The sequence below is a fragment of the Mytilus californianus genome, unplaced genomic scaffold, assembly GCF_021869535.1.
Source record: "Mytilus californianus isolate M0D057914Y unplaced genomic scaffold, xbMytCali1.0.p SCAF_12, whole genome shotgun sequence".
Taxonomy (NCBI): domain Eukaryota; kingdom Metazoa; phylum Mollusca; class Bivalvia; order Mytilida; family Mytilidae; genus Mytilus; species Mytilus californianus.
The window spans coordinates 25,335,702-25,359,742 of record NW_026262604.1 but is presented as its reverse complement, the minus strand read 5'-3'; the positions used below and the strand labels follow the sequence as shown (position 1 = coordinate 25,359,742).

The 24,041-nt window shown below is 32.1% G+C and overlaps 1 protein-coding gene across 12 annotated transcripts in view; it reads left to right on the top strand.

Annotated features, from left to right (window-relative positions):
- The window catches only part of LOC127721611 (talin-1-like), a 141,738-nt gene that overhangs the window by 70,172 nt on the left and 47,525 nt on the right, over positions 1-24,041 (top strand). For 11 of the 12 annotated variants that reach the window (XM_052228385.1, XM_052228382.1, XM_052228376.1 and 8 more), the window contains 19 exons: positions 565-641; positions 1,403-1,583; positions 5,166-5,306; positions 6,196-6,353; positions 7,129-7,282; positions 7,643-7,912; positions 8,737-8,952; positions 9,344-9,457; positions 9,978-10,109; positions 10,741-10,869; positions 11,843-11,956; positions 12,994-13,107; positions 14,106-14,369; positions 15,009-15,092; positions 15,320-15,547; positions 15,951-16,070; positions 16,978-17,315; positions 17,882-17,975; positions 18,512-18,601. In XM_052228385.1, the coding sequence (XP_052084345.1) occupies positions 565-641; positions 1,403-1,583; positions 5,166-5,306; positions 6,196-6,353; positions 7,129-7,282; positions 7,643-7,912; positions 8,737-8,952; positions 9,344-9,457; positions 9,978-10,109; positions 10,741-10,869; positions 11,843-11,956; positions 12,994-13,107; positions 14,106-14,369; positions 15,009-15,092; positions 15,320-15,547; positions 15,951-16,070; positions 16,978-17,315; positions 17,882-17,975; positions 18,512-18,601 (3,018 nt within the window). The remainder of the gene's footprint in view (positions 1-564; positions 642-1,402; positions 1,584-5,165; positions 5,307-6,195; positions 6,354-7,128; positions 7,283-7,642; positions 7,913-8,736; positions 8,953-9,343; positions 9,458-9,977; positions 10,110-10,740; positions 10,870-11,842; positions 11,957-12,993; positions 13,108-14,105; positions 14,370-15,008; positions 15,093-15,319; positions 15,548-15,950; positions 16,071-16,977; positions 17,316-17,881; positions 17,976-18,511; positions 18,602-24,041) is intronic. The other variant, XM_052228384.1, reaches the window with a different exon arrangement.

Genomic DNA, 24,041 nt, shown 5'->3' with positions numbered 1-24,041 from the left:
GGTGTCACAATAATTTTCTAATTTATGGTTATAGTCTGAGATATTACTGGACATGACTGATAAATTACTTTGACTTGAAAACTAATGATTGTTAGTTTGCCAAAGAATAATCCCTAATGCTTTTCGCTTGTCGTACTAAACTTGAAGGGGTGAAAATTGATATAGTTAATAGAGTTTTATTCTAAACAAGCACTGTAGACATGGAAATCATTGTCGTAGAAAATGGGTTGATGCATTTGAATTTCAATAATAAAACCTACAATCGGTCTGGCTATTAATTTAATATCCTCACGTCTGTTGGAAGTTTATTTTGGCAATAAAACAGTCTAGTCCTAAAGTAAATATAAGTTGACAAAGGAACTAGGACATAATCAATATAAAACCTATAAAAATATAAAATACTGGAAAAATCATTCATGGAACCAGGATTGGTCACCCACAGAATGATAAATTTTTTTCTGTGGATAAGATAATTTCATAAAATTCAAATGATAATTTATTGAGGTAGAAAAAAATTGCAATGTTTTCCGATTGATTTTAAAGTTGTAATACATTATTTTACAGAAAAAAGCCAAAGATCACCTTGGTATAGATGGTGAAGATGAAGCTCCTATTTCTGAGGATAATGTGGCACCATCACAGTAAGTTATTAGCTTATTACCAGTATCTAAAGATAATGTCACACCATCACACGATTATTACAAGTAAAAGAAGTAAAGATTGATAAATAATTGTTTGATTGTTAGTGTTTATAAAATAAGAAGATGTGGTATAATTGCCAATGAGACAACTCTCCACCAGAGACCAAATGGCATTAAAGTTAACAACTATAGGTCTCTGTACTACCTCCATCAATGAGCAAACCCATACCGCATAGCTATAAAAGGCCCCTAAATGACAAATGTAAAACAATTTAAACGAGAAAACTTACGGCCTGATTTATGTAAAAAACAATGAACAAAATACAAATACGATATACAGCAACAAATGACATAACAGACCATCAGTCATTAGACATAGTATCAATATATAGGTCTGAAAACTGTGATTTTAAGGCCGAATCTCCTATGAATTTTATTCACCCTCTATGGTCCGTAGGGGGTCAGTAGTGAACCGTATAACGAATTTATCCCACGAAGGACTTTTTCTGCTGCTTTTTGTAGAAAAATAAACCATGCAACACAACAACATCTATAGATGACGTCACCATTAACAGGAGATGTGACGTCATGAACCCCCTATGAAATTTACTAACCCCCTACGGATCCATAGGGGGTCACCACGTGACGGCGTTTAACCAATGACAACGTGATAATTTACCCGCGGTGCGATAATATGTCATGGACCATCAGTCATCAGACATAGTTACATTATAGGTCTAAATAATGTGATTTAATTATAGGGCCACCATTATCCAGAGAAACCAGGCTAAGATTGGTCATGCAGATGTTGGATCTGTTGCCATGCCAGCAGTATTAAGGGGAGCTAATACTGGACAATCCAGTTTTTCTGTAGGATCAGTGGGATCGGCTCAGCATAGTCAGGTGTCAAATGAAGCGCATGTAGGGCATGCTAATAGACAGGTGTGATATTTACTACTAACAAAATAACACTTTTCCCATTGGTTACCAAAAAAGGGGGACTTGATAATAGTTTTCTCTCTGTTTGGTTTTGCAAAACTTTCTACTTTCTTTTTGGTTTTGCAAAATTTGACTTTATTTTTGGATTTGCAAATTTTCTACTTTCTGTTTGGTTTTGCAAAATGTTCTACTTTCTGTTTGGTTTTACAAAACTTTCTACTTTCTGTTTGGTTTTACAAAACTTTCTTCTTTCTGTTTGAAAGCAAAAGTCAGGACTTGATAACAAACATTCTTCTTTCTGTTTGGTTTTGCAAAACGTTCTACTTTCTGTTTGCCTTTGAAAACTTTCTACTTTCTGTTTGGTTTTACAAGAATTTCTTCTGTCTGTTGGGTAGCAAAAATGGGGAACAGTTTGATGATCTTTATGTTTTAAGTATGTGATTTGGCAATAGGAGATTGATAGGGTTTAGGTAGTAAAATTACTCTATTTAGATGTTTAATATTGATTTAGATAGACAAGTTTTCATGATTGGTATTATATCGGTTTGTTCAGTTGAGAAAATAACAGTGCGAACATCCATTTCTTTAACACACCTGTGATTTTCTGCCTTGTTTATTACAATTTTTACACAGCAAATCATAGTTGATCAATGACCAATTAAGTGTTTCTGATTAAGAAAAGAAGTATGTAATTTGGGTATATTCCTAGATACATTAAACATATACCGGTACTTAAAAACAACCTTTTCAACAGATTGACTGGCAATACAAAGTAACAGCAAAGTCAGAGTTTGCAAATGTGCTAGATGGTTAAATGGAAATTCAGTCTAGTTAATGATTATTATTTATTGCTCCTTATAAATTATTTTGTATTAGGAATTTCCCCAAAATCTATCAAACATTCAATCCGTGTAAAGCCTAGTTGTATTGTTTTGCAAAAGTTTTTTCTGGTGTTTCCTCTCAGACCCCTGTCCTTCCCAAAGTGTACAAACATCTGTGGTGTCACCCTTACAAACTTTAAAATCATGATCCCACACTACTATTCAAATTGTTATTATCTAGAGCAAGATCTGTTTTACATGTTTGGCTATGGACCAAAGGTTTTTTCAATTGTTCCAATTAGAAAGGCAACCTCCTCCTCCTCAAGTGTTGTAGCAAAAATGGTTATTGTGCAAGACTTCCAAAGTGAAGGTTGCCATTTCTGGCAACTTTTTTTTTCCAGTATAGTCTAGCAAAAATAATTATTCAGACTGCCAAACTGACTTTGCCAGGCAAGGCAGCTGCCCCATGTACATGATCTGTGTAACAAAAAATGACTCGAGCCGACTTGCTGACCTAGATTTAACTGGTCATTGACCTAGTAAGGTAGGTGTTGACTGAACCCAATACCTAACCAGCACTTTAAATATTGTGCACTGCTATCAACTGATGTGACCTTTCACCTTTTTTTATTCCCATTTACTAATACAATGATAGTAACATTTCACTGTTGTACAGCGTATGTTGTTTTTCTATTAGATATATTTTTTACAATTTATTACATTTTAAAAATTATTAGTTAATTCCAAGACAGTTTACTACATTAGAATTTATTATGAACTCCTTTTTTTATTTTAAGTAGCGAGCATGTAAATTCAGTTTGTAGTACACGCATTACTGTAGCAGTTTATAAATTAGGTTTTAGTGTGTATGAACAATTTTGTATGTGTATTTTTCTCTTTGGATATTTTTTTCTAGGACTAGATGTACAATGAATCCCACACAAAGTAGCCTTTGCGGTTCTCTAATTTTTGTGATATTTTCACATTTCTTGATTGGTGTAAGAAAATTATTTCTCCTCACTAGTGAAATATCTGTTCTCGGCAAATGATTAGTAAAAATTTAATTATGACGTCAAATTTTCTTTGTTTCTTCTGAATTTCCTATTGTGACGTCATAAAAAAAGGCGACCATGCTTGATGATGTCACATATCAAGAACACAACTTTCTGCAAATCTTTGAAAAGGAAGTATAAAAATCATTAGAGAAACAGATTCCACCACCATAACTCGTGTATTACGATATTTTTCCACTCTCAACAGTTAAATTTTAATTATTTAAAAAGCTTGGCAAGCCTCACGCTTTAAATATTAAAATTTAACTGTCTCGAGTGGAGAAATATCGTAACACACTTGTTGCAGTGGTGAAATCTATATTTCTGATGTCATATTTTAGAATATTACTGTGGATTAATAATTATTTGTGGGGTTTCAATTTTCCCATATTTCGTGAGCAAAGGTAAAGTACAAATCTAAATTTTCAAGGAAGTGTAAATTTTCCAAATGGATATTGAATTAAGAACACTCAATTTTAAATTTTGTAGTCAGCGGTTATTACTTTGATACCGGTAATTATACTAGCTTTAAATGTTTGTTCTCGAATAAGAAGGGATATGATTAGGAAAAGTGGAGTTAAGATGTATATGGTTTGAAATATTATTACGAGTACGACAGAGCTTTCTTAGTTGTACCAGAAGTGGTATAAACAAGGTTGGGGTCTAAAGATTTTGTTAGGCAGAATTAAGAATTTGCAGCCTGTTGTAATTATATTGGTAATTATACCAGCTTTTATTGTATGTTCTTGTACAAAGACTGCAGTCTGCAGTAATTATGCAAACTTTAACTGTATGTTCTTGAACAACAGAGAATATGAAGTGAAAAGAGATACTGTAGTTAGAATAGCCATTGGTCAAGACTATATGAACCATGGTCAGCTACACGTACAAGATCAGGCTTTCTGTAATTATGTCAGGTTTATGTGTAAAATTTGGTTTATGGTGGTGGCATTGTTTGTGTATCTCATTTGACCTATCCCATGTATTATTGACCTTCCCCATGTTTTATTGTCCTTCTCTGATACAAAATTTTATAACTTCCATGATATATGTGTCAGAAAAAGTGTATTTCATTATTAAATTTTAAAAAAAGATATTGGTTCAGTTCATAAATAAACTATTGATTTTGTCACCTTTATCATATGAAGAGTAACTTTTTTATGGTTCTCACTTCACCAGTTTTCACACTGATTATTGAAGAATAAATAAATGTCATATGAGGTCATTCAGAATTCATTAACAGAAACATTGGTTCACACCTAGGTTATTAAAAAAAAAAATAAGTTCCATTTTGATCTAAAAACAAAGATGAGAATTGCAGATTTGCTTTAATAATGCATCGTGGCTTTATGGATATTTCTGGTAAATCGTCAGTATTATATACTCTTAGATTCAGAAAAGGTTGGGTTTTTTTTTTTTAAAGTTCCAGGTTTTCTGTAAACATTTAATCAAATGATGCCAAAAACATATAAATACAAAAGTCAGAATGTGTTGTTATTTTAATAGATAATGAAAGCAAAATTTTTTTTACATGTATTTCATATCAGTGCCATATAAGTATTTTTGCAGATTAAAATCTGAATTTGAAAAAAACTATCGATTTCTACTATTATAATTTTTCAGAAAATCAGACATGAAATAAATGCAGCAATTTTCATTCTTCCAATTTCGAATAAAATGATATAACTAAATGTTTGGTTGCCTTTATACAGAGCCAGAACATACGAGAACAGACGCTGTCACATTCACAGAGGGCGCTGATTACCATTATAGACGAGGGAATGACGTCCATCAAGAAGGCTCAATCACAGATGGATGCCGGTGCCACACTACCACAGCTTGGTGATGATGCTGTATGTATACTCTTTAATGAAAGAGACTAAACCGACTTCATTTTTTTGCGAATGATTTTTTTTTTTTGAGAAGAAATATAATGCAGATATAAACTGTCACAAATATTTGAAACATGTAAACCAAATAATTATTCACAAGTGATTTATTTGGCATCTTTTTCTAGTAGAAAAATGATGCAAATATATATTGTCAAGAATATATGAAACTTATATCTTCCCTTATGAAAATACATCAGGAAAATTAGAAAATCACACAAAACAATTGCTAGAGGTCATCTAGAAAGGTCAAAATGCAAAATAAATTATCTTGAGAAAATAACTTGGTATACAGTTTATATTTAACACTATGAACATTAATATTGTACACCTTTTACTTAGTTTTATTTTTGGTAACCCTCTTTCAAATAAGGTGATGTTGACCTACATTTCACACAAGTATGGCTTGGTACAGTTTTGCACAAGGTCAAGATAGAAACCACTACAAATCATGAGGGAATGGACTTTTGTCGGTTGATCTTTCATTTCAAGTAACAAGGATACCCGTACTATAATACGGTCACCTTGACTTTCACTAATGATTTTAGATTTAAAAAAATGAATAACCAGCAACCCAATAAGTTGTTGTAACTGACAACTCAATTTCCTTATTTAAATTTCCTTAGGTATTTCCCCAGATCTTAAAAGAAAGGTTTCGTACAACACATTGAAAAAGGGTATGGCTTTCTACAGTGATTGTACACAATCTAACAACCAATTTTGGGACATAGTTGCTGTGAGTTTTTTCTTAAAGAAAATGTTGAAAAATTAAAGTATAAGCAAATAAACTGTAAAATATATGTGTGTAACTGAAATAAAAATGATTAACAATTTATTTTTAATTTGTAAACAGGCCTCCAAGAAATGGCGTCAAAATACTTTAGATTTGTCACGACAGAAAGTGAGTGCTGAGGTATCTGCTATGAATGCAGCAACAGCACAGCTAGTAACTTTGTCAGCAGGGGACGAGGAGCCTGATCCTCAAGCAGTTAGCTCTGCTGTAGCTCAAATGTAAGTCAAACTTATGTTGGACTGGTGTAGTGATATATACATGAAATGTATAGGGTAGGATAGTATATTATGTTCTTGAAAAAGACAAATATTAAAAGACAATATATTTATCTTGAAATTGTGGAAATTAAATAACTGTTGCTAAACCATACTATAGTCTATTCATTTAATTTTGTGGAATTAATTATCGTGGATTCAGAATTAATTCATACTTGATTTCGTTGATTTAGAAAATTCTGCATATATAAAGCCTAGAGGAAATTTTTATTTCACTAAACATTGGAATTCGTGGTTCACTTATACCCACAAAATACACAATAGGTAGTACACGATGAATAATAATGAATCCACAGTATTTTAAGAGCTGCGTCAGATAGAAATCGACCTTGTGCAAGTGCACATATAAATGTACATGTATAAGACTTTGAATGATGTTTGAACATTCAAATACATAATAAAAGATGAATTTGAATCTGTTTTGTAAGGTTCTTATATCAACTCAATTTTCAAACAGTTATAGACTTTACATAGGCATTTTTCAACCCGAAATAAGTTAACAGATGTATCGATATTCATTTGCATTAGGTCGATTGCTATCTGACGCGCACTCATATGTAATGAAAGAAAATCCAATGAAATGATGTGATTATTTTCAATTTATTACATGCATTCTATACATTTGTTAGGAATCCTTAAGGGATTTAAATATTCTGTCACTTCATAGACTAGAGAAGTCAATTTTGACTAATTCTTAAAATTATACTTTTTGTTTTAGCACCTCCAACATAGGAGAGTTCTCTCACGATGTGCGTATGTTAGCAGCTCTACATGAAGACCAGAATACTGGTAACAACTTAATGAATGCAGCTAAACGTCTTGCTGGTGCTTTCTCAGATTTACTTAATGCTGCACAACCTAATGCAAGAGATGTAAGTTACAGATATGGAAATAAGTTTAATCTAATGTCCTTTATGGTCAGGAGGATGTTTCGAAAGATCCTTTGTAAAAAATACTTTAAAGGATGTTTATATTTTACTTGTAAAGACATATGTTTTTTCTTTTAATTTCAAATGCCATTAAAAATGTTTTAGAATATAGAATTGCAAATGTATGGTGAAAATTTCAAAAAATTTGTTGAGTGGGACAAATTTAAGCTAGGGGATATTTTTTTCGAATTTCTCTTAAATGTAAAAAAATAATTTCCATGGGGAAAATATTCACTTTATGTTACTTCTGGAGTGTTATGGAAACAGTGATGTAAAAAATAACTAAAAATTTTATTTTTACAGAGGCAAAATATAATAGCAGCTGCCAAGATTGTTGGTGAGGCTAGTCAGGAAGTGATGTACGGTGTTGGAGAAACAGCAGAAGACCTAGACAGAATGTACCAAGAGACTCTTCTGGCCCTGGCCAAGGCTGTGGCTGGTGCTACATCTACCCTAGTACTCAAGGCTAAGGGTGTGGCTAGTTCTACAGATGACCAGGGATTACAGAACAAAGTCATTAACTCTGCTACAAGCTGTGCTCTTGCTACGTCACAATTGGTGGCATGTACTAAGGTAATGTGTAGTTGTTGATAAAAAAATAAACACATATTTAAAGATTTAAGATACAATTAATAAGTTCTAACATACAAACATAAATTAAAATTCTGTTTTTTTTTTTACCCAGTTAGGCCAAGTAAATTTAATTAGTAGATTTTCATCCAAATTTTTGAAAAAAATGGGGTGGGTGGGAGGATTTTATTTTTTATTTTTTATTAGATATGAAACGCTCTTGTGACATGTTCTTCATATATGCAAGTGTAATAATAAGGTTCTATCATGTATATACATGTATAACGAATCAAACATACAAAGTAATGTAAAAACCAAAATTTGAAACAGGATGTTATTAATGAAACGAAATTATCGACAGTTACCGGTAACGAAAATGAACAAAATCCGGAAATCGTAAATTTTTCAAAATAAAAAAAATTGGGGCGGGGCGGGGATGAAAAGCTATCAATTAATTTTAATCGGCCTTAGTGAGAAGGTAAAGGCTGTTGACTGTTTTGTTAGTTCATTATTATGACTGTTTTGAAGGAAGGCCCATCTCTAAGTAGGTGCAACTCACAAGAGCAATGCAATTTTGTCAGTGGAGGTATATATAGGAAATTACTAAGGTTTATTTAAGCATTGGTTATCTTGATTTCCATTATGTACCTGAGAATTTTTTGTAATTTTTGCATTTAACTCCAAATGTATTTATATTTCTGTTTAAAATTTAAAATGGAATTATGGCCCTTTATAATGAAGAACCCTGCTGTTCATGGTTAAAAATAAAAAAAAAAAACACAAAAAATTGTAAGGCCCTTTTACTGACTATAAATTTCTTCCTGCAGGTGGTTGCTCCAACAATAGCTAGTCCAGCATGTCAGGAACAGTTAATAGAAGCAGCCAAACAAGTGGCCCAGTCAGTAGAGGGCATTGTTGATGCTGCTCAGCAGGCATGCCGTGATGATAGACTTCTACAGGATCTGGGTGCTGCTGCTACCATGGTAACACAGGCATTGAATGATCTGTTGCAGCATATCAAGAAAGGAGCTGGACCCACTCATGTATGTGTTATAATTTGATGATCATATCTGTCAAAATACAAGTTAATGCTTCTGCCAATTTTTCAATGGGAACTGATCTTAGATGAAATATTGACAGCATAAAATCACTAAGAAGAGATCTACTATAACAGGACTATATATCTTATAATTTGTAATAAAGAATTGATATAAGGAAAGTTCTTGCAAATCCTAGAGGATGATGAATCTTTGCAGACAATATATTTATTCTGTTATATGAAAATATAAGATGATGTGGCATGATTGCCAATGAGGTAACCTCCACCAGAAACCAAATGACATAAAAGCTAATAACTATAGTTCACGCCTTCGTTGCCATTTGTGTATTTTTTTTAATTTCTAAAAGTTATTTGCTTTATGTTAATATTTGTAGGCCCACGAGGCTCATGAAGAGGCAGTGGACACTATTTTGGCTGGAACAGACAAGATTGTTAGTTATTTTGGTGATGCTCATGAGATGGTTAAACAGGCTAGGCAGCTTGCACAGGTACTTAGTAACTGCTGGATATTCCCTGGCAAAAATAAAAATTCAATTTCATAATGTCCAACTTAAATGGAAATTTTATTTTGAATATATGAGATTATGAGCTAGGATTTTATTGTGAATTTACAAGACATTTTTTTTATTTCTCTACTTCTTATATTTTATGATCAATTGAAACACACATAAAAATAGGGAGCTACATATAGAGGCAATTTTAAAATTTCACTTACATTTTTGCTGTACAAAAAAGTATTTTGACACCCATCCACAAATGATATTCATAAGTACCTTCCCTGTGTCCAATATATGTTTTTATGGAACAGCCCTGAGCAAGTTCCTCCCTTGTTGTAGTAAATTTGTTTGCTCTAGATGAATTGATTTTGCAATGTTTGTCTATTGTAAGGATCTTCTGTGTTGAATATGAAATTTTAATTAATGAACCTTGTTTGCAGAAATTATGGAAATCTCTGTTTTATAAAATGATTTATAAGAATTTTGATTTGATGACAAATGTTGTTTGTAGGCCACCTCCATGTTGGTTAATGCTATCAAAGGTGATGCTGAAGGTCATAGTGATTCAGACATGCAGAAACGATTACTGGCAGCAGCCAAAGCCCTCGCTGATGCTACAGCTAAAATGGTGGAGGCTGCAAAGGTAGATAACCCTGTCATATTTCTGCTACTGTAAATTCTTAAATTATTGTTAAGTTTTAATTATTGGGAATAATGTGACTGGGTGGGTATCACAATAATAAGAACTCGCATTCTGAAATCTGATGAATATGTATGCAGCTTTTTCTGTAATAGCAATACATGTAATTATTCTTACATTTTGGTCTGTCATATAGAAATCATAAAAATCATTATCATAGAAAATAAAAAATGCATGCAATAATTTCTGAATTTACATTATATACATGTATTAAAAATTTTACATTGTTAAAATTATTTATTAAATTGCTTTAAAATGGGAAATTGAATTGCTACAAAAGATATTGATGTTTTCTATTGAGATCCTTACAAATTTATTTAAAATGTTAGTGTTTGAAATTTCTACATCATTGAATTAAAAATTTATTTTTAAATTGTTTCTATGAGTAATAAGCCTATCTGTATGAGGAAAATACAAATAGCATTTCATTCATTATAATTGTTTGTTGTTAGGGATGTGCCTCAAATCCTAATAATTATAATGAGTTTCATATCCTAAATGATTGTACTAAGTTAGCCTAACTATATGTTTAAATGAAACTGACAGCTCTTTCATTAATATTTTTTGTTTGTAGGGATGTGCATCAAATCCTAATGATGCTTTGCAGCAACACAGACTGAGACAAGCAGCAGAGGACCTAAGGTCTGCCACTAACATTGCTGCTAGTAATGCATTGAAAAAGAAAGTCATTAAACGTCTTGAGGTAAGTACAAAATAATAAATATATCGGTATGACATGCGTACAATAGTCAGACATGATGTTTTGTAGAGTAATTACAAAATAATAAGTGTTTCTGAATGACCTGTCAACGATAGAAGGAGCATAGTATTTTCACAGTTCATGGAACATATTTATTGATTTCTAGAACTTGAGGTTTTAATTTTCCATTTTTTCTTGTACCTGATTCCGATCTTCCTCAAGGGAGGACATTTTTTTCAATTTTATATTAATAGTGAATTAAGCCAAAATGATACTCTTGCTAAACTTCCCCAATGTACAAAACATGAAGATGATAGGATTGCTGTATGTCAGAAACACCTAAACCATAAAGACTACATGCAAATGATATTTTATGAACTGTTTTACATAAGGGGAAATGTTTATACAATTTTATCTTAATTGGGAAATAGGGGGGGGGGGGGGGGGGGGAACAGTTGCAAAAATTCTCCACTGTACAGTAAATTAACTATTCAAATCATGTTCAAAATTGAATCGAATACATAAAGATGAGATGACTGCCATGCATTAAAGTATAATTCTAATATGATGTTTTTTTTTCATTTAAGGAATGACTGTAATATTTTTTGTGTCTATGAAGAAATAACATCAAAAATATGGTGCACACTGAATAACCTGTGTAGTGGGTTATTTAAAAGTGTGCACCAAATTTTTGAGGTAATTTCGAATAGATAGAAAAAATATTACAGTCATTCTTTATAATTTAATTCTAAATTCCATTTTTAAGAGGTTAATCATGAAAAAACATTGATGACGTCACAGTCACATGACAAAATTATGTCTATGAGCTGATAGACAAAAAACTTTCAGCCAATCAGAAGACATGTTATATCCTAAATTAAATTATTACTTAGAAATCAAAGCCATGTTCTAATTGCAATGTGAGTTACAGATATAATTAGACCCCAAATATCAGTGATATTTTTGATGGTTACAGAATGCAGCCAGACAAGCAGCCTCAGCTTCCACACAGCTGGTGAATGCAGCAAAATCTGCCAATACTACCAATACAAATACATCCTCTCAACATCAACTGGACATTCAGATTAAGGTTTGTATAGTTATAATGCTATGGCCATTGTTATTGTTGGGTAATATTGGAGTCATGTACACACAAGATAATGAAATAAGGGATGGGGTAATCATAATCTGTAATAGTATTTGATTGTAATTCATTGTATTTTTAAATGCCCTTATACGGGGCGTATTATGGTTTACCGTTGTCCGTCCGTTCGTCTGTTCGTCCGTCGTCAACATGTCGGACAATAACTCGAATTGCTTTAACCAAATTGCATAAAACTGTTTTATATCTCTCAAAATAACCTCCCTTTAGTTTTTTTTTTATAAATTTGACATTGAGGAGTTATCGAACTTTATTCTTTGTGCTCATGGCGCAGCTCTTTATTCCAAGTAATCAACAGTAATCTGTAATCGTCAAAACTATGATTACATGAAATCGTATTTTACCTTAATTGTGAATAAAGTTAAAACAAATCTCTCAAAAAATTAATTATTATTAATCGATTACACAAAAATCCAAGTAATCGATAATCAATTGATTACTTTTGACAGTAATGGTGGCCATCCCTGAATGAAATAAGAAAAGAAAATTCCATGATGAAAATTAGGGATGTTTCAGTATATCAGTTAACTTTTTAGATACCATTTAGAAAGTTTTAGAATAAAAACAAAATTAATCTAAGAAATAACTTTACTTCTGTATATATTTGTACTTGTATCTTGGGGAGTTTAAATGATCATCTACAAATCATTCTTCAGGTGCCTGAATCACTATCAACACATTACCAGTTTTCTATTAAAGCCGTTTTCTATTAACATGATAAACCCTAAATTTAAGGGGTTTTCATCTATCTAAGAGGACCCTGTACTTTAGGGTTAGGGTTCAGTTTAGGGATAGAGCTAGGTTAGGGCTAATGTAAGGGTTAGGTATTGGTAAGGAATGGTTTTAGGATTATGGTTAATTAGAATAACCCTATATGGGGTTAGTGCCTTAAATTAAATGAAAGAAAGCCAAATGTGTTACCTTACAAATAAGATGTCAAGAACTCTATATTATCCATTTCACAGGAAATAAATGAAGAGTTACCTAAACTTGTACAGGCCTTCAGAGCTTCAATGTTAAACACAGACAGTGCTACTGCTCAACTGAATCTCATCAACCAGAGTAAAGATTTTATACAGGTAGGGTGGCTTTCACTTTGCTAAATTATAATTCAATATTATATTAGCTGCGTCGGATAGAAATCGACCTTATGCAAATGAATATCAATACATCTGTTATCCTTTTTCGGGTTGAAAAAATCTCTTTGGAAAGTCTGTTACTGTTTGAAAATTGAGTTGTTATAAGAACACTACAAAACAGACCAAAATTCATCTTTCATTTCGTATTTGAATGTTTCAAAATCAATCAAAATCTTATAAATGTACATACATGAGTGCGCTTGCATAAGGTCCATTTCTATCCGACGAAGCTCATATACTGTGAGTTAAGTATTATCCATGGGATACCAGTTTTCATGGATTGCCTTGATAAAGATGGACCTGTAATTCAAGTGTTCAGCGGAATGCAATATTTCTATAGACATTTATTGTGGATTCATTATTATTCGTTGGATACCAATGTTCGTGGGTTTCGTGAGTATAGGTGAACCATGAATTCAAAAGTTCAACGAATAACAAATTTTCTATAAGCTTTGCATGCAGTGATTGGCAAAACCACGAAATCAAATATCCATGAAAATGCAAGTTTTCTTCAATCCACGAAAATTGATACCCACGAAAATAAATGAATCCACAGTATGCAGAATTGGTCAAAACCATCATATCAAGTATTCAGGATACAATTTTTCCTCAATCCACAAAAAGTTGTTATAATAAAAAGAAATGAATCCACAGGAATAGAGAATGAGTTAGAGTTACATACATGTTTATACTTTTGAAAATAAGGACATTTGTTGTGATTGCTAATTAGACAATTATCCACTTTAGACCAAATGACATTGATATTAACTCACTTAATAATATTGATACATAAATTTTTCAGTGAATTCATGTCTTTCAGGAAACAAAGAAGACAAATTTTGTGAGAAAGCTATTTTTAAATTAATGCAATTTTTTTCCCCTTGAAAAAGTTACATTTGCTTTAGATATGTTAACCAATTAATTCTTTTCTTTCACAGCCTGCTAGTGCCTTAATAGCTGCATCTAATGCTGCCAATCCAACGATTGGTGACCAGGCTGCAGCCTTGAACTTGAGCCATACTGTCAAGGTCATGTCCAATGCCTTGGCTGAACTTAGGTCATCAACCTCTAAATCAGAAGAGGCGTATGGCTCTCTGGAGATAGACAGTGCCTTAGACCAGTTACAAACACTCGACTCTGAAATGATTGAAGTCAAAAGATCTGCCCAGCATGGTCAACTTAGACCTCTACCAGGAGAAACTGTAAGTCACCCTTGTCCAAGTCCCAGAGGTCCAAAATCTTTCCTTGGTTATAAACCCTGGATTGTATAATCTTCATTTTCACTTTCTTTATTTCCTTTATCAGAAAAAAACATAACAGTTAACCAAGTGGGCTGCATGTTTTTGATACTGTAAATTCAGAAATTTTTGTGATGTTTTTATTATTGCAAAAATTGTGACAAGATAGGTGTCCCAAAAATTGTGAAAAGATAGGTGTCCCAAAAATTGCATTTTCAATTTTCATAGATATAAGAAGATGTGGTTTGAGTGCCAATGAGACAACTCTCCATCCAAGTCAAAATTTATAAAAGTAAACCATTATAGGTCAAAGTACGGTCTTCAACACGGAGCCTTGGCTCACACCATTATTTGTTTGCAGCATTCCTGAAATTTCAATAATGAAACTCACATTTGTGTTGATTGTCTAACAATCGAAATAATGAATGCACACAATAATTTTTGAATTTACAGTAGTCTGTGCATATCAAAATGCCACAGACTCCTAGAGTTCCACATTTTAGGATGAAAAATGAGAATTAAAAATTGTCCCCTCTTTGTATTTTCTGAAGTTTTTCTGTAATTGTTGAAAGATAATATATATATATGTTAACTTTATTGCAGGCTGAGTCCTCAGCATCTAAACTTGGAGCTACGTCTAAGACAGTAGGATCTGCCATGGCACAGCTCTTGACTGCTGCTTCACAAGTATGTATTCTAGATCTAAATATATTACATTTCATTAAATCCCCTTTTTAAACTTGACCCATGAAGTAAAAGAAATTACATTGAAGAAGAATGACAGTCAGTTCAGAAAAGGTACTTTATTCTTAATACCAGTATTGTAGACAAAAAAAAAATAAATCAATGATAAATAATACTGCATTAAAGAGTATGTTAAATTTATTAATTAGAAACCATGAATTCTTTTGTAGGGTAATGATAACTATGTTGGAATAGCTGCGAAAGATACTGCCAATGCTTTACGTGTCCTGGCCGATGCCACCAGAGGTGTTGCAGCTACCTCAGATGACCGGGAAGTACAGGAACTTGTTGTGGATAGTGCAAGGGAGGTAATTAACCAGTCAACAAAATTACTAGAGGAGGCAAAGAGAGCCATGAATGATCCTGAAAATCCAGAGAATCAACAGAGATTAAACCAGGTAATTAAATTCTTAAAGAGATTTAGAACGATAAAATGAAAGATTTACTGCTTCTAATTTTTTTTAAAACCAGATTAAGAGTGATCCAATATTGTCATATTCTAAAAGATTATCCAGAAGGTAACGTTAACATTTTCTCAACAAAAACTCATTAAAAAATTAAGTATACTAAATTTCACATTTGTTAGAGGGGAAAAAAAATATATCTCGGCATGAAAACTGCTAATTTATGATAATATGAAACTGTTAGTCATATCATAAAAAAAAATAAAACTTTTTATAAAAACATTTAGAAAATGGGAGTTTTTCTAGGTAGGGTGCTTTATTTGGATACAAACATCTTTTCTTTTGCCAAAAAATAGTTTCTTAGATAATACAATAATCGAATTATATATTATTATAGGTTGCCAAATCGGTATCCAATGCACTGAACAACTGTGTAAACTGCTTGCCAGGACAGAGAGATATAGACAATGCTATCAGACAGATCACAGATTCTTTCCAAGCTTTGGCTGTAACACAGGTAAATATAACTGTTCCGTAGACAATATTTGTTTCCTTATTTTTATGTTTATTCTGATTGTAAGGGGGCAACGAGGATCTTTTATAGTTTACTTTCTTGGTATGTTGCTCACTGACCCATATCTCATCTTGGCAATTTTTTCTTCATGACACTTTACCCCTAAACACACAAGGTAATATAAATGTAATTAGGGTTTCTATGATAGCCAACTATAGAAATTACCAGATGACATACAGAGAAAGAACGGATATTGCTCTATCACATCACATGTGTATTAAGCAAGCATGGCAACCTCTCACTATCTGAAGTGTTGAAAAAAAATTTCATGGCATTTGTATGTTTAACTGCTTTTACCTGCGTCACTGATGATAGTTTGAAATTTTACAACTCTCATTGCACACTGAACATTTTCATCAAACTTTTATTGTCTTCTACGAAGGCAAACAATTTTATATTAGGTCTAGTGCTTGATAATGATGAGTTGAAATGTGTAAGCGATATTTACATCTGCTGTGCAGCTACTATATAAAAATAAGGAGATGTGGTATGATTGCCAATGAGACAACTATCCACCAGAGTTCAAATGAAGTGGATGTAAACTCCCTGTTTGTCAATTGTTTGATATTTTACAACACTCATTGTTCAAGGAAAATTTTTGTCTTAGTTTTCTTGGCTTCAAAAGGAATGATTTATATTTGGTCTGGACCTCTTCGTCAGATATGACTTGGTACACTTGTGACCTCAATCAATTACATGCAACCAAGCAGGTCTTGTTTTTATAATAACATGGCTTTCTGACATGTTACAATCAAGCAAGATTCATTAGTGGGCAGTAAATTACTATGACTTTACCCCTCCCCCTAAAAAAAAACCTAAACTTATATATATACTAATGATTATTTCACAGTTTCCATCAACAAATAAGAATTTCCAGGATGTACAGTTAGAAATGAACAATGTAGCTGTCAATCTGAACCAAGCCGCTAGTGACATTGTCACATCATCACGTGGTGCTCCAAAACTTCTGGCCGAGTCCACTCGCCAATATAGTGCCACCTATGAGGAATTTGTGAAAACTGGACTGACCATCGCTGGAATTACAAAAGATCATGAAACACAGAGCCAGATTGTAGGAGGATTGAGAAGTGTTTCCATGGTTTCTAGTAAACTTTTAATGGCTTCAAAACAAGTGTCTGCTGATCCTAATGCACCAAACTCCAAGAATCTCTTACAGAATGCTGCAAGGTAAATTTTTATACGTACATGTATGATCTAGTACTAAAATTGAATAACTGCTGAGGGGAGGTAACTCTAGTACTAAAATTGAGAAACTGCGAAGGGGAGGTAACTGTTGATAATTTTGTGAATGAAAAATTTATATACTGTGGATTCATTATTATTCGTGGGATACCAACTTTTCGTGGATTTCGTGGACACAGGTGAACCGCGAATTTAAATATTCTATGAATTACAAATTTTCTGTGGGCTTGTATGAAGACTTTGGCAAAACAATGAAATCAAATATCGACGAAAATGCAAGTTTTCCTCAAACCATTAAAATTGGTACATATGAAAATAAATGAACCACAGTTGTCCTCAGATAAATTTGTGCAGTTACATATTTTTATACTTGAGTAAATACTTAGGTTATGAATTAAGAGAACATTATTCATGTACAAAAAAAGAAAAATACAGCTTTCTGTCTTTGGACTTGATGTCTACAAGTTACTACATTTAAGGTGGTGTAAACATACGTTACATTAAATGTTGAATTAAGTTTAGCTATATTTTGTTTTTATTTATATTCACAGGGCAGTAACAGAAAGTATTAACCAGTTAATAAACACTTGTACAGTGTCAGCACCTGGACAGAAGGAGTGTGACAATGCTCTTAGACAAATACAGGTACTCAAATATGGATATGTCTTACTAGCCAGAGACTAAAAATGTAGAAAGAATGAAGAATTTATATATTTAAATGAAAGCCATTCAAAATTGTTTCAATACAAAAAAAAAAACTATCAAAATACAAAAATAAAATATAAAGAACAGAGAATAATGAGGTGCTAAAGTATAAAGAACAGAGAATAATGAGGTGCTAAAATATAAAAAACAGAGAATAATGAGGTGCTAAAATATAAAGAACAGAGAATAATGAGGTGCTAAAATATAAAGAAATGAGAATAATGGGCAAAAAGTATAAAGAATAGAGAAAAATGGCCTAAAAAAATTAAAGAATACAGAAATGAAGGATCCCCATCCAGACCCTTGTATTGCATGACTTGGTACAGGAACATAATTTGTTGGGATTAAATGTGTCTTTCAAAAAATACAAGAACACTAGCAAGTATAAATGATTTAAAAAGCTGAAATAAACATAAATATCTGGTACTCTTTATGTATTAATGTTCAAATCACACTTTATTTAATTTTGTTTGCAGATGATGCAGAATCTATTAGAGAGTGCTAATGAACCTGTGACAGATATGTCCTACTTTGAATGTCTAGATGCTGTCATGGAGAGGTCAAAGGTAAATCTATTTAACCTTTAACCTTTCAACTTATATAATTATGTCGCAACATACAGTTTATATATCTTCATATCCATTGGTTAACAAATACATACAGATAATGTTTGTTACAGCTGAGTCATTTCAACTGTTAACCAGTTTTATACAAGTGGTCCATTTTGTTTATATTTTACATATGATATTTACAAAATGTTTAGCTGTTGAAACTAAAATTGTGCTGTTTTCTCATTAGTACAAAACATCAAATTATCCAATTAATAATTACAGTAATTGAACACTTCTTTTAAAGACTGTTATATGTGTTTTGTGCTGAGGGACGTAAAGCAACCACTAATCAATCAATCAATCAATATTATATGTGTTCAAAACATGTAAGATATATACTTGGATAAATTGACTGCTGATTTACATAATTTTCATATGAGAGATTTTGATTCAGCTACTATCTCTTTCAATAGATTTTTTAACAATAATAGAAATACACATTTAAAAGATAATAGGTTAACAAATGAATGACCTTTGCTGTAATGAGCTGCATACTGAGATATGATTTTGGCATAATACACATTCTAACACATGAACATCATACATGTATCATTGCATACATTTTACTAATTTGAAGAAGAAGAAAAAATGGCTGAAAATAAAACACTTACTTATATCAATTAATTATCTCCCCTTTTTTGTTGTTATCCTCTGCTCTTTTGATTGCTTTCTTATTAAGGGCTTATATAGTTTTTTTTTAATAAATGTACTTTTATAATAGTCTGTGAAACCTTGTCAGCTGTATGGTCAATTTCAGATATGGCAAAATATTCTGAATTTTTAGGCTTTCTCTCGTATAATAGTCTCTATATTAACAACTGGAAATTGTTTTTCATTTCGTTGCAACATAAATGATATTTTTTGAATAAATTTCGGAAGAAGAAAAAACCAAACCAGTTCAACAAGGTTTCATTATTATTTTGATTTGACCTTCAGAGAATGTTTTCATTTGACCTTTAGATAATGTTACAATGATATTTAGCAGTAATTTGTTTTTGAGAGCATGTTAGATAATTTCTGCTTGTTAATGCTATATTTGGTTGAATGGTTTTGATGTGTACAGGTTGTTTCAGGGACATGTTTGGGTAAATTTAGTTGTTTTATGTATTTTTAACACCTTGTTCTCTCACAATTAGTTGCTTCTAGTTAAGTGTGTATCCAGACAAAAAAAAAATGGAATGGCAAGTAAGATTTGATAAATTGAGTGAAAGGGTTGGAAGGCATTTTTGTTTTACAAACATATGTTAAGTTATGAACCATGTCCTTTCTCTTCTTTAAGAAGATTTTATAAACAACCACCACCCATAATGGAAAAGTCCAACTGAACTGTGGCTGGATTATATTTTGTGGTGAAAAACTTTTAAAGTTTGGAGTGGGGTGTGTGTTTATTTTGAATGACAAAAAAAAAAAAAAATCTTAAAAGGAATTGGTCTGTTTTTATACGCCCGTTTACGGGACGTATTATGGTATACCGTTGTCCGTCTGTCCGTCCGTCCGTCTGTCCGTCCGTCGTCAACATGTCGGACATTAACTCAAAAACGCTTTAACCAATTTGCATAAAACTTTGGTGAATTGTTTATATCTATTGACGTGAGCTCCCTTTCATTTTTTATAAATTTTAGATTTTACATTTCCGAGTTATGGGGTTTTATTCATTAAAAAAAGGGGGATTTTCCAGTTTTCGGACAATAACTCGAGAATGCTTTCACCAACTTGCAAGAAATTGTGGTGAATTGTTTATATCTATTGACATGAGCTCCCTTTTGATTTTTATATATTTTAGATTTTACATTTCCGATTTACAGGGTTTTATTCATAAAAAAAAGGGGGATTTTCCAGTTTTCAGACAAAAAATCAACAATGCTTTCAGCAGTTCTTATGAAACTTTGGTGAATTGTTTACATCTATTGATGTAAGCTCGTTTAGAATTTTATAAATTTTACATTTTACATTTCTGAGTTATGGGGTTTTATTCATTAAAAAAGGAGGGATTTTCCAGTTTTTGGACAATAACTCAAAAATGCTGTCAGAAATTCTCATGAAACTATTTGAATTATTTATATCTATTGATGTAAGCTCCTTTTACATTTTCATAAATTTTTAATATGACATTGAGAATAAATTGAACTTTATTTGTTTATAGTCTGACAACAGATTTACTAAGTATTGCGCAACAGCACAGTGTATTGCACAACAGCAAGAAATCTTTAATTGAATATAAATTCAATTCATATAACCAGTTTAAAGTTTTTTGACTACATTTATTCAGAAACCTATAATATGTTAAGTATTTAATACAATCCAAATTCAGACCTGTATCAAGCTTGAATATTGTGTCCATTTTTGTCCCAACTGTTCAGGGTTGGACCTTTGCGGGCGTATCCAGCTGCGCTCAGCGAAGCAGTTTATTGATGTATTTGACCTCCTTGATTGACATTTATTGCATGACTATCTGAAATTAGAATAGAACTCGGATCCTGGATACACACTTTTATTTTCCATTGCATGTTAAAGGTTCAGGTTAATCTGTCGGCATGAAAGTCTGTTCATGTTTTTGTTTTAAGTGTTGTAGTAAATGATATATGTAAATGTCTTGTTTGGTGGAAATTTGTTTTGACATTAATCATATTATATGAATCTTAATACCAAGCATTCTTCATTGATTGAAAATTCAATTTAAAATGAACATGCCATGGTTAGTGTTTATGTGAATTAAATGGAACCTTTGTTTTCCCTTCCAAATTTTAGCAGCAATTTTCCATGTTCTTGTTCACTAACACTATGTTACCATCCCATTGTACAGTGCACTTAACAGTATTCACAAGATCATTCCAAATTAATAAGGGCTATTCCATTAATATGGATGGGGGAGGGTAGGAAGGAACACTTGTTCACTAACGCTATGTTACCATCCCATTGTATAGTGCACTAAATAGTATTCACAAGGTCATTCCAAATTGATAAGGGCTATTCCATTAATATGGATGGGGGAGGGTAGGAAGGAACACTTGTTCATGTTCACCTTGTTCACTAACACTATGTTACCATCCCATTGTATAGTGCACTTAACAGTATTCACAAGGTCATTCCAAATTAATAAGGGCTATTCCATTGATATGGATGGGGGAGGGTAGGAAGGAACACTTGTTCATGTTCACCTTGTTCACTAACACTATGTTACCATCCCATTGTATAGTGCACAGTATTCACAAGGTCATTCCAAATGAATAAGGACTATTCCATTAATATGGATGGGGGAGGGTAGGAAAGAACTTTCAAAATCCTCCCACACCTAACATACTTTATTTGAGTAATTTTTTTTTATACATTTCTGACATTCAGGCCTCGACAATAACGCTTGTCCGATTGTCCGGTACCAGAGGGAAAAAAAGTCGGACAAGTAAAAGCTATATCAAGCTTGTCCGACGGGACAAGTAAAATTATTCTGCAGAAAATAAATTTAATCCAACTTTGATGAACAAAGTAATTATAAACAAAAAACAAGAAAAGAAGATAAAAACAAGTATTAATTTGACATGTTTACTTGCAAACCTATAATTTTAAACTGGTTCTTTGTCAGGTACTTTTTAATAGGCAAAAGGCATACTATTCTCGGAAACCAGTTTTACTGATCCGAATCAGCGATGCGCTTTGTAGAAAAGGTAACTTTACAAGACAGTTCTTCACCAGCTCGGAAACGATTCGGCTCCTAAGTTTAATAGACAGTTTGGCACCGTAGGAGACATATTTAATAGATATGATTAATAGACAGTTTGGCAACGCAGGAGACAATTTGGGCCCAAGACAAATCAGTACCTGGTTTCCCACCTTATTCTGTTGCTTTATAATAAATACCATACCGGTAATTTTTTTAACAAAAATATTTTTTAAATAAAAATGAAGAAATTATTTACCATAAAATTCACAAAATCATATTTGATCATATGTAGAAAGAAACAATACTTGCAATACGGTGACCTATAGTTGTTAATTTCTGTGTCATTTGGTCTCTTGCAGAGAGTTGTCTCATTGGCAATCATACATATCTTCTTTTTTTTATTGATTGCATTTGAATAATCTTTTTTCAACTTAAACAACCAGGATACAAATCCAATGAGTGTACATTGACAGGCCTATCAGACGGTGCCTCATGTGCAGAGTCTGATGAGACTTTGGCATTGATGAAAACTAGAACTTAAGCCCTGTGACATGACTGGATTCAGTTGTTCTCGACTCATATTTTTGAAAAGTATTTTAAAAGATATAAATCAAATTCTGTTCTATTGTTTTAATTCATTTTGTTCCTTGAATCAACTTATAAGGCAAAAAAGGTTATTATTAAGAATTGTTTTGGACAAGTTACAATTTCATTCGGACAAGTAAGTTTTGGGTTGTACTTGTCCTACTGGACAAGTTGAAAAAAAAGTTATTGTAGAGGCCTGACATTGACCTCATATTGTATATTAGTTCACAATAAGATGGAGGAACTATCATTCCTTTGTTGTCTTCATGGTTAGCAAAACTGTAGTAAATTTCTTACTTTTAAATTGATACATTAAGAGTATACAACTCTGTTTATGTAGAAGCAGAGGATAAATTAATAGCTGCTAATTAGTACCTGCTTAACCATACATTTATTTGTATTGGCCACTTTAATTGTCCAGGATTACTTAACAATTATTTGAGTGATGTCTTGTTGAATACATGTTTGTTCCATTCTTGAATGCATATTATGTAGACACAAAATTATTCTATTTTTTGAATTTTCTTGAAATGATTCAGATATACTGATAAATCAGTCAAAATGAAAATGCAAAATTACATAAATGTTGTAAGAAATATTTGCAGGTTCTGCTATAAATCATTTAGAAAATAATGGATAAACATAAGATATAAAGGCACTCTTTGATAGAAATGGATTTGCTTTGGTTTTAACCAATTCAAGTAGTCTCATAAAAGTATGTTTGTAGGTTTAATATTGGATTGTATGAAAATAATGTCTTTCTGATAAAGTTATTGTTGTGTTAACACTTCTCAATATTGCATTATCAAAAAAGATCTTAATCGAAAATGTAACTAAAATTGATTTATTCAGCATTGTGCATATCAGGTATTATCAGGAGGAAACTATGAAACAAGATTCATCAATGCATGCAACAGTAGAATTAGGAGGTTTTGTTTGGTTAAAAAAACCTCTTAGAAAAAATAATTCTTTTGTAATTGGTCTAGGATCAGCCTTTTAAAGATTGAGTTTTGAAGTCTGAGGTTCCATTTTCAAAAGAAGATGGCATTTTTGTATAAACAATATTTCTGGTAGCAATATTTTTGATGACAGACAGTTCTAAAAAATACCCTGAATTTTTTATCATGTGCCTGCTACTTTAAAGTCTTAAGT